General features: G+C 36.2%; 1 protein-coding gene across 1 annotated transcript; it reads right to left on the reverse strand.

Moving 5' to 3' along the window:
- Window positions 1-489: 489 nt before the first annotated feature.
- Window positions 490-1,878, reverse strand: LOC130956770 (zinc finger BED domain-containing protein RICESLEEPER 2-like). Its single transcript, XM_057883759.1, has 2 exons — window positions 1,719-1,878; window positions 490-1,445 (listed from the first exon to the last, which is right to left on the reverse strand). The coding sequence occupies exons 1-2, from the start codon at window positions 1,876-1,878 to the stop codon at window positions 490-492; spliced, it is 1,116 nt and encodes a 371-aa protein (XP_057739742.1).
- Window positions 1,879-12,311: the final 10,433 nt, after the last annotated feature.

Below are 12,311 nucleotides of genomic sequence, written 5' to 3' on the forward strand. Positions count from 1 at the left end.
CAAGCTATTGTTTTTCCACCACTCCAAAGCACTAAAAGACTTAGAATTGCCTTTAGGAATGTAACCACTCTCATCAAGATAAACTTCTAATTTTGATTTTGTTGGATGAATGGTTTCTTTTTCTCGAACCATATTCAACATTTTATCGATTCCACTAATTTCAGAATTAACCACATTAGAAGAAGTAACTAGACTATTAGTGTTAACTCCACTTATTATTGTCTCACCATGACACTTTTCAGCATATTCATCATATATTTTTTGCAATGTATTCTTCACTTTTTCAACATTTTGAGCAGCCACATGCTCAAGTTTGTAAATTAAAGGAAAACAGAATTTAATAACATGTAATTTGCACCTAGGATCCAAAACACAAACAAGAGACATTACCATATTGCATTCTTCCCAATATTTGTCAAACTTTTCTTTCATTGAGGTTGTCATTTCTCTCATGAAGGAATCTCTATCTTCAATAGCATCATCAATTACTTATTTCACTCTACAAACTTCAGAAAGGTACAAATTTGCAGTAGGATACTCACTACCAAAAATGACATGAGAAGCAAGATTAAAAACTTTTAAAAATTTACAAATCTTCTCAACTTTCCTCCAATCTTCTGATGATGGTTCGTAATTGTAGTGGGGTTCTCTTTCCTTATACACAGGAAACACAGATTTAAACTTCAAAGCCACAGATAACATGTTGTAAGTAGAATTCCATCTTGTGGGACAATCAATGATGAGTTTTTTCTCCTTCAAACGCTTGTTTTTAGCAATATTAACAAATGTTTTATATCTTGAATCATTAAAATTGACATACTTGACACTCTCACGAACTTTATGAACAATACCTTTAATTTTACTTAGCCTATCTTGTACCAACAAATTCAGAATGTGTGCACAGCATCTAACATGAAACAAACTACCACCAACATGTAATGAGTTGTTATCTGAAATAGTATCCTTTAGAGCCCTTAGACATGAATCATTGTAGGAAGCATTGTCAACAGATACGGAAAAGACTTTGTTTTCAATTTCCCAAGTCTTTAAACACTTGAAAATAGCATCCGCAACATCAATGCCACGTCTAAGAGCAGGTACCTGAACAAAAATCAAAACCCTTTTTTGAAGATTCCATCCTGCATCAATAAAGTGACATGTGATAACCATATATTCAACAATTTGATGGCTTGATCTCCACATGTCAGTTGTCAAACTTATCTTCCTAACACCTTGTAACAAAGCCTTCAATTGTTTCTTTTCAGCCTCATATATTGCCAAGCAATCACTTCGAGCAGTTTTGTTAAAAATTTTATGAAATTCAGAATTGGCGTATTGGAAGCCCCACATCCAAACTTCATCCTCAACAATGCTGAAAGGGTGCTCATGAACCATAATTGCTGTAGCAATTATTTGTCTCATCTTCTCTTGAGAATATCTTGCACCTGGGGTCACAAAGAAATTAACACTTGAATTGAAAGGTTGAAATGGAATCAATGGTTACTTCTTTTGTGCAGCAACATGCAATCTCCTTTATAAGCAACTACTAGAATGCCTCCATAAATGTGAAGTACTAGCTCCTTTTTCAGCGTAAGAAAATATTGATTTGCAATACTTGCAAATAGCTTTTGTACCTTCAGAACTTTCAACTTAATCAAAATCGTCCCAAATTGGTGAAGTCTTCTTTCTTTTTTTTGTAAGAACAGTTTCATTACTACCATTTTGACCAGTGACTGTTTGATTTGTAATAGTTGTTGTCTGTGTTGGTGTAATGCCAGTATCTGTTGTTGGTATTGTTGGTACTGACCGATTAATTTCTTTTTCATTTAAAAAAATAGAATTGGCCAATGGATTACTTGGAGTTACAGATTCATCCATTTCTAAAGCCTCTTATAATGCCTAAACAAAAATTAACAGACAATATTATCTCATGATTTTTTTTTGCTATCATCGTATCAATGGTAAAAAGTAAGAACCTTTTAATGAAGAAAAAAATTAATAAAATTTTATGTTCAAAAAAGTAGAAATAATATCACAGCACAAACAAAAAAATTGAACTTAAAAGAAGATCTTTGACAAAATAAAACCCTAATTGATGAAAAATAATTAACATTATAACAAAAAATATAAAAAATAATAAAATAATTAACATTATAACAACAAATATAAAAAATAATAAAATAAAAAATAATAACATAAAAAAGAAGAAGAAGTACATACAATCAAAGGAAGAGAACTAGAGAAGATGAAGAGGATGGTAGCTGGTAGGAGCGTGTAACGTGGAGAAGAGAAAAGAAAATAACCGTGTATTTTTATTTCTTTATTAGTGTGGGGGGAAAGTTTTTATAATTATTTTATTTGATTGACTTTTGATATTCCAACATCAAAGATTAAAGATATTAAAAAATAAAAATACACATATATAATTAAAGAGACAAATGGCTGAGTGGATAGAGGTATCTTCATAAGATAGAAGACTTAAGTTCAAATCTTTTCAATAGCATTTTTATTAGTATAATAAAACTCTATATATATTTGCAGGCTCAGGCCAGCCTGATAGGCCCAACAGGCTATTTCAAAAGCCTAGGTCTGGCCTTTTAAAGAATATAGACATTTTTAATAGCCTGATCCTGAGCCTATTTCCTATCAGGCCAGGCCAAACACAGGCCAGGCTACAGGCCCCTGACAGGCCGCCTGACCTATTTCCACCCTTAGGGACAGATTCAGGTGCAATAGGAATGGAACTCAGACCATGATTCAAACTGTCGTTTGGGAATAAATCCGAGATAGCACCCTGGCACAACTTCTAAAAGAAAGGATGGGTTGAGTCACGAAGATTTATTGACACAAAGCCTGTTGTAAGAATTTGATTTGAACATTTGAAATAATCCAATGATACATAGTACGTTGGTAGCCCGTCCAAACCATCTTGCGGCAGGGAAAAAGGAATTTCCAATTTAATCGCTACAAGTTTAGAAATTAATATTTGCGAATTCAAGTCATCAGTAAAGCCTAGCACCTTCAACTAGAAGTCCTAGTCTCCGTCATAAGCTAAAATTAATTGCGGCATCCCAATATCATATTAAGCAATTAAATTTAGATTAGAAATTTTATGATTACCTCCACCTGGTGATACGCGAAAACTTGTATTGCTACAAATCTCCCTCGGCAAGTATACTGAATTGTCTTCAAGTAAAAACTCACAATAGAGTGAGGTCGAATCTCACAGGGATTAACAGATTAAGTAATGAATGGTTAATTGATTATGCTGGTTAGACGAATCATATTGGAGTGATAAACAACAAGAAGTGTAAATAACAGAAAAGTAAATTGACATAAATGTAAAGCAGAAAGTAAATGTAAGAGCTAAAAATAATATGAACATTGGGATCAAGAGATATTGAATTATCCGAATCAAGTTCATTCTCATCTCTTCCTCAATCAATGCATTCATTGATCTCCTTGGCAATCTTTAGTGATTGGATCCCAATTCTTTGGCAATCCAATCTCTCTAAGCTTGAACAATTGCCTAATTCCTTGATTTAATTGCTCATAGAAAGAGATGAAGTTTGGTCACTGATTATACCACACACATTCATAGATCAAAGTATTGGTAGGATTTCATATCACAATATCCATCCAACCCCCAACCTAATCCAATGTGAGAAAGCATTTCTAGCATGGTTTCTGTGATTTCTCTTCCAAGCCTATCACAAAAACCTAAGTACATTCAATTTCTCTTCCAAGATAATTGAATGCTTGACTGAAGACCGAAAACTTTCTAGTAAAATCAAGAGAAAAGAAAGAAGAAGAAGAATGAAAACTAGTGTTGATCCATCAAATTACAACAGAGCTCCCTAATCCAATGAAAAGGGGTTAGTTGTTCATTGCTCTATCAAAACAGAAAAGAAAGAAAGTGCAGAAAAATAAAGATGAAGATTAAAACTGAAATTGAAACATCAAAGTTCATAAATGAAAAGTACAAACTGGAATTAAACTGCTACTAAGAAAAGAAAAAGAAGAGAAAAGGAAGAAAAGTGTAGGGGGAGATGAGTCCGAAGACCCCTCTTCTCTGGTGTGTCCAGCCCCCAGAATCCCGTATGAATTGAATGTTAAAACTAAAACCTTTATATAGGCTCTCCTAAATTACAAAATGAAATGAAATTAAAAGCAATTTACAATTAAATGAAAATTTCTATTCTAGATGCTTCTTGTGGCCTTGATTGGTTGACACTTGTGGGCTTGCTTGCTTGAGGTTGGGTGGTCCTTGAAAGAGAAGTGAATCAAGTTGAGGTCCAGGTGCTAATCGTTAGTGCTACCGTTAGCCACATGAACGCTACAAGTGTGGTGTTAGTGCTGAAGTTAGTGTGGCTAACGTCACACTTGCTACCCAGTTGGTGTTTTTGGGGCTTAAAAGATGCCTATTATTTGTGCTCCAAATTCATGCCCACTATAGACCATTATATATCATTAGAAAGATCTAAATGTTATATTTTTAACGCAACTGAAATCATCTCAATTGGACCTCTGTAACTCAAGTTATGCTCCTTTGAAGGGGACAGGGTCGCTGGCATAGTCGTTGGCGTTATTGGCAACGTTAGCCACACTAACGTCAGCGTTTAGGGGATTAATATTGCCAGGTTCTGAAGCTCATACTTAATTTTCACTCCATACTATTATATATTGTTGGAAAGCCTAGGATGTCTACTTTCCAACGCCTTTAGAAGCGCATCATTCGGAGCTCCACAACTTGCGTTACACTTCTTGGAAGGGGAAGAGGTCAGCCAGCCTTACTACAGGTTGATACCATGTTCATCTTTGCACTTTTGAGACAGATTTTCTCCCTCAAATTTAGTGTCCACCATGTAGTGCCATATATTCTTGGAAAGCCCTGGAATCATACTTTTTAATGCCACTGGAATTACCTCATTTGGAGCTTTGTGGCTCAAGTTATTCTTGTTTGAAGAAGGCATGGTCAGGCTACCGGTTGAGATTTTACCTACGTTAGTGTCCATGTTAGTGGCACTAACGTGGCCGCTAACGTAGGCCTTCTTTGCTTCGCTAAAGTTAGTGGCATTAACGTTGCCACTAACTTCACAGCTTCTTCCTTCTTCCACGTTAATGCCCACGTTAATGGCACTAACGTGGGTGTTCTTGGCCTTTTCCAACGTTAGTGACAAAGTTAGTGTCACTAACGTTGGCTCCCTTTTTGCTCCACGTTAGTGGCACTAACAGGGCCGCTAACGTGGGTCTTCTTGCCCTTCGCTAAAGTTAGTGGCGTTAACATTGCCACTAACTTTCCAAGCTTGCTTCCCTTCTACGTTAGTGTCCACGTTAGTGGCACTAACGTAGCCTCTAATGTGGCTCTTCTCCCTTTCTTGTTACCTGAAATCAATCAAACAAAGTGCATCAAAGTCTTGCTCTTAATCATGAGATTAAGCATCATCCATTTTATCATTCAATTCATGCATAACTCTCATGAAATCATTTAAAATTCACAATGTTTGCTTGAATCAAGGTATGAATGCATTTCAACCAAATACTTGCTTATTTTCTAAGAAAATGCATGAAACCAACCTAAAGTATACAAAAAATGGCTAGTAAAACTAGCCAAGATGCTCTGGCATCACCTGGTGATTACGCCCGATCAGCGTCCTGAGTTCTCCTGTGGGGACAGTCCTTGGAGATATGACCTGGCATCCCGCATTTGTAACACAGTCAATAAATCCTTTTGGCACGGTCCATTCGGGTGGAAACATCCGCACCTTTGGCACCTCATATCCTCTACGTAATTAGTTACTTGCTTCCCTCTATCATTCCTCCGATGGCTATCACTCTTCTTAAACTCTTGTTCCCTCTGTGCAAAGTTTCTGTCCTGATCTCTCCTAACAAAGGCTTGATGGTCATCCTTATCCAAAGCCGCATTTCTCGCACAATCCTCAGCAACTCGCCTCTTGTTTACCAATTCAGAGAAAGTTCAAATCTCCATAGGACCAACTGAGCTTAAAATGTTACTCTGGAGTCCTCTTTTATATTTGATACACTTTCATTCTTCAAAGTCTCCCAGAAGACCTTGACAGATTTTGGAAAATCGGTATAGTTCTTCAAATTTATTTGTGTACTCCGCAACAGACATTTACCCCTGTTTTAACTGCAGCAGCTCAAGCTCCTTAGTGTTTCTAACTGAATTTGGAAAGTATTTTCTGTATAACTCAGTCCAAAACACACCCCAAGATATCACAGCACAATCTGGTTGTAGAATACGTCGTGTTCCCTACCACCAGTATTGGGCTTCATCCTGTAATTGGTAGGTCGCGAACTCCACCCATTGTTCCTCGAGAACTTGCTGAGCTTGCAAAACCCGCTCCATTGCTTGGAGCCAGTTATTAGCTTCAGTAGGGTTTGTGGTCCCCTTGAATATTGGAGGGTGCATCTTCAAAAACGTAGCAAGTGTCATCGGCCCCTCTTCATCGTTGTTTCTATTTCCAATATTCACTTGATTTCCTAATGCTTCAGTTGTCACCTGCATAGCTGCAGCCATGTTTCTCAGGGCAGCCATAAAGTCCGCAGTGTTGTTTCCTGCCGTTTCAGGGTTCACATTTCCTATTCTATCCCCACATTGCCCACGACCGCATCCACGAGTCACCATCTAATCCCTATTCACACCAAACAAGTGATATCAAGGTAATTAGTCTCAATATCGCAAGTCTAGTGCTTCAAAGCTTCAAATACAAACTCATGAACCTTATGCTATGTTTATCAATTAGATATCCTAAAAAGCATGTAACACAACTCAGAGTATGCTCAGAAGCATAGTTAGTCCGTCCCTTAAGCTCTATAGGAACGAACTGCTCTGATACCATAATGTAACACCCTACCACACAGAGTCTTATGCTTAAGTCATAAAGCTGAGGTGGCAAGGTATTACGACCTCTAAAACTAAAAATATATATATGATAATAGTTGAAAAGAACTTTAACTAGAAGCCTGCGAAGAAAAATTAAGCAAAGTGTTAAACAAAAAATCGCATCACTCGCGTAAACGATAACTATGAGAGAAGAATTCCAAAGATACATATAGCAAGGCTTCTGACTCAGCTCACGAAGCCAGAACCGGCCAAAGCAAAAATATACATATACATACATATATATACAACAAAAGAGTAACCCCAAATATATGAAAAAACACATGTTTCTCCAAGTCAAGCTCTATGAGGGACAAAATATAAAATATAAAGTGGAGAATCTATATACATATATATACAAAGCATAAAGCAAAATACAGTAATCCCATGATAGCCAACTTTGCTTGCAGAGGGAACTCCAGACGCTCACCGAGGTGCATCTCGACTTGCATCTGAAAAACAATAATATTGTATGGGATGAGAACCGGGGGTTCTCAGTATGGTTAAGGTGCCCACATATATAATAAATAAGATCCCGAAAAAGGCAGAGGCGATCCTGGAACTCCGACGCTCTTGATTATAAAACTTAAAAGATTTAAAGACAAAAGCCATAAATAGGGTGGTCCTCTAAGGTTCTTAATTCTAACTCAACTCTAACTAAAACCCTCAACTATTTCCCTTCCTTTACCATCCTCTAAAACAACAGAAGACCCACTCAGACAAACAAGGCAAACAAAGCAAATACAAGTGGAATACAGATACAACAAATAAAACATATAGCAGTTAAGCATGAAATAACAAATAGGCAATCCCAAGAAAGCAAACCAAAGCAAACAGACAAATGCATTTGATGCATGCCTTTCCTATTGGCCGTGAACTGACGTGTCGGTTACTTTGCCAGAACCCGACACATCCGACAGCTAACCCGGATATCGTCCTCTCGAAAATCGGTGGGTGGTACACCACCACGAACCCCACCTGGCGGGCGGTACACCACTATGAACCCCACCATTGCGAGCGGTACACCACCACGAACCTCGCAAGATCTTCAATTGGAAAAATAATACACACATGTGGGCGATAAACTACCACGAACCCCACATGCATTCACTTTTAAAAATATGTGGGCTGTTAACCACCACGAACCCCACATACTTCTCGACACTGGGCAAGCGGTAAACCACCACGAACCTTGCCAGGTCAAGCTCAAACACTTTTCGATTTCAAAATCATTATACATTATTCATCATTCTCAATTCATTAATCATACATCATCACAAATTCTACACTTTTCCAACCCCAATTTATCCTTCCAAACCTTTCTTCTCTTTCAAGTAACCTCTATTTCCTAACTCCATCTTGTTACTAGGCTTACTAATAATATCTAGGGTTAACAGAATGAAAATAGAGGTTTGGAGGATTAAAATTGGGTTTAAAACACAAAATATGCATTTGCTATAAAACAGGGGTATGCGTACGCATACATCTGTCTGTGTACACATGTACGCTGGACAAAATCGTTTGTATGCGTATGCCCTATGCATGCATACGCATACACTGCAGTTTGATTAGAAATGGCTAAGTTTGCAGAATTTCAGCTTTGCCCTCCGAACTTCCGACGCGCATAACTTTTTTGTTTTAAAACATTTTTTATCCGTTCTTCAAACGGCGTAAACTTCAGGAACCCAATTTTTATTTGAAATAAGTTTGAAATAATTTAAGAATCCGGAAGCCAAGTTATGGCTTGCCAAAGTTCGGCCAAAAATTGGATTTTTCACAAAATTTATCAAACCTCTATTTTCACCAATCTCATATCTCAACACCAAAACTCTAAGCCTTTTTGACAATATATAATCATACCATGTCACATTTCAACGTCTAATTCATGTCCCAAAATATACCTAACCAATTCTCAATATCAACTCTCTTAACCCTCTTCAACCCAAGCCATACATAAATCATCATTCATACAAGCATCATTATTATAAATTTAATATCGTCATTATCATTGCTTATACAATCATCATTCTCCTTTCTTACCTTTTTTTAGCCTCCGGCCCAACATTTACCAATTTATTAACATTCATATGTTCACATTCAAAATCCTCATTCATTAGCATCAAAATCATCATTCACTAATCTATTTTACCAACACCAACTACATTCACATCAATGAATCATTAAATCTAATCAAGTAGCATTAATGATGACATTCATTGCCAACTAAATCACTAAACATGCTCCAAACTCATAGTTCAACTTATCCTAGGTCGTTTAGCCTAAGTTTTCACAAGACATTATATATTAAATATGAGAAACCAAAACCATACCTTGGCCAATTTCCACGTATAACCCAAGACACCACCAAGGCACCAAACACAGCCCCAAAGATCCAAAATTTCCTAAGCAATGACACCCAAACTCCACCAAGCCTCCAATGCATTCAATCAAGCTCTAATTTACATATACACCAACCTAATTCACATTTTGATATATATATATATATATATATATATATATATATATATATATATATATATATATATATATATATCCAAAACTTAATACCCCAAAACACAAAAATTAATGAGTTAGCTAGAGTTCCAGGATTCTCACCTTACTCAAGTACCAATGAAGTAAGATTAAGCGTTTCTGTCAAGCTAATTCAACCTTAAACACCGAAATTTAACAATTTTCAATACCGTTGTTCATAAATTTCGAAACTGAAAGTGGAAAAATTGAGAAAAAAAATATGGCTTTCTTACCTCACAATATTTTGGGCTTTGTAGAGCTCGAAGCCATGGTCGCGTGGCCACAAACGGTGCGGCGATTGGAGCTCTGGATCAAAAGTTATGTGAACTTAAATCAAATTAAGGGTTTTTGTTTCTTTGGGAATGTTCTTCCCCAATTTCACAATGCAGTGTGTGTTCCTCATCCCATGGGGTAAGTGGCTGAAGCCATGCCCCTTATTAAGTGTTTGGGTTGGGCCTTGGGCCCAATACGGGTCCGATTCATCTGGTTCGGCGCGTTCGGTCTAATCTTGTGTCAAATTCTTTAAAATTAGTTTCAAAATTTTCGTTTAAATTAGATCTATCACATTAACCTATAAAATCCTATTTTCTAATTTTTTATTAATAATTAATTTATTAGCTAATTATTTACTAATTTTGTGGGTTTTATACAGTTCGCCTATCATCTCTTCTTTGATATCGTAGAAAGCCTGCTTCATTAATAATTGTCTTATCTCTAAATGTTTTAGGAAAAAACTTTGACCATTTACTATTGATCATGCATGGGCTCTTACTATTTAAATGACCACATGGACCATGAACCATATATTTCTCAACAGCAGCATACAATTTTGGATTTTCCCTCTTATTTGGAATATCTGTCTTAATAATCTTGTCTATGTCATCAACAGTTCGTGGCTTTGATTCCGGATGCATGAATAAAAGAAGATGGGCGTGAGGTAAACCTCTCTTCTGAAACTCTATGGTTAGACAATCTGCAAATTTAAAGATATCATATTACTAATAATTTGGACAAAGTAAATAAAAATTTATGCAAAAATCTAAAGCATATAAAACTTAGTGTATTGTAAATAAGTTAGATAGTGTGATTTAAAAAATAGTTGATTCTAAACTAAACTATATAAAACTAAGCGTGTAGTGCAAATAAGCATGATAAAGTAAATATGAAAAAATTATGCTAAAATAAAATCATATAAAACTATATAAGTGTACCATACAATCAGCTTGAGCTAATACAAACTATATAAGCATACTGTAATACACTCAAGATGGTACACTATCGAATGAGCGTACTATGTAAGTGTTCTATATATAATCGTTTCTTAATACCGATAATGTACTATACAATGAGTGTACTATAGATAATTTAGACAGAGTGAATAAAAACTCGTAGGAAGATTAGTTATACTTACATCCAATAATCTTTCCAAAGAGCGTTCCTTTCTTCAATGCCTTAATTAATTTATCAACCATCAACTTGAATATTCTACATAAGATGTCTGGCCTATCTTCTGCATGGAGTCCTTGGGGTGTTACATCTCTTTATATCTCATTCCATTCTAGATTACATGTCATAGGTATAAAGTAACTTGGATATCCAGCATATTTACATATTGCAAAAGCATCTTTGTAATTGTTGAACATGTACCTTGGACCACCTGTAAAGCTCTTTGGGAGAATAATTCTTTGTCCAGTGTTAATGGCATTAGTTTCACCACGAACCATACACTCATGAAATTGCTTGAACTTTCCTAGCCTCAAGTTTGGTTGTTTCAATCGTAAGTATAAATGTCGTTCTGACTCAACCATAGTGTAGGCGTCTACTATGAATTGTTGCAGTAATCTTCTTGATCGCAACAGGATTTGAGATTCGTTAGTCCTTTTTTGAAATCTGTATGCAAAGAAGTCTCTCATGCTTATTGTTGGTTTTTTCTTAGTTTTTTTTTTTACATTTGGTCGAGAAGAGGTTGCTATATGTAATCTGTAACCATCCTCACCGTATAGAAACAACAAAGGATATTGAAGATTAAGGTATTTGAGTTAAACTCCAAAATGGTCCCTGAGATTGGCATTTTGCACTAAAATCATCCCTGAGATTCCAATTGCACCAATTACGTTCCTGAAATTGAAAAAAATGCACCATATTAGTCCCTGACCTATTTTTCATTAACGACGTGATGACATGGCATGATGACGTGGACTGTAAGTGACACGTGTCACTTCATGATTTGGCCACGTATAATGGTATGATGATGTGGTGACCAGTGACACGTGGCATGCTGACGTGGATGGTTGTGCTACGTGTCACAATGTTATTTGGCCACGTGTTGCAACAGTATTCGTCCACGTATCATCCATTATGCCATCGTTGTATATGCACCAAATTAGTCCCTCACTTTGCATTAAGTGACTCATTTTAGTCCTTGAAATTGAATGTCGTGCACCAAACTAGTCCCTTTACCATTTTTTTCTCATTTTTTTCTATAAATTCGAAAATTCTCAATATTTTTTAATGCATTAATTTCAATTCTATTTTGTCACATATTTTTCAAATAAAAGTGTTTTTATAAAATATTTTTTCTCTTGCGAATACCCTAACGACTTGGAGTTGACGTGAAGGCTTTTCAAGTCCTTCATTACCATCTCCGACCTCTTTTAGTACTTTTATAAAATATTTTTTTGCGGATACCCCTAATAATCGCCGTCTTGGAGTTGACGTGAAGGCATTTCAAGCTTCCCTCATTACCGTTTCCGACCTCTTTCGTCTAGACTGCAGAGGTCAAAGATGGTAGTGAGGTTACTTGAAGTCCTTCAATCTATCTCATTTATACATAACGAAAACGTGTATTTCTATCCTCTGCAACATTCTTGACTTT

Source organism: Arachis stenosperma, chromosome 10, assembly GCF_014773155.1.
Source record: "Arachis stenosperma cultivar V10309 chromosome 10, arast.V10309.gnm1.PFL2, whole genome shotgun sequence".
Classification (NCBI taxonomy): Eukaryota; Viridiplantae; Streptophyta; class Magnoliopsida; order Fabales; family Fabaceae; genus Arachis; species Arachis stenosperma.

What these genes read in the sequence shown, in the direction of transcription:
- LOC130956770 (XM_057883759.1), bottom strand. Translation starts at nt 1,878, where the DNA reads ATGGATGAATCTGTAACTCCAAGTAATCCATTGGCCAATTCTATTTTT. An exon ending in AACAGTCACTGGTCAAAATG is followed by an intron (nt 1,446 to 1,718) that starts GTAGTAATGAAA and finishes TTGTGACCCCAG; the next exon opens with GTGCAAGATATTCTCAAGAG.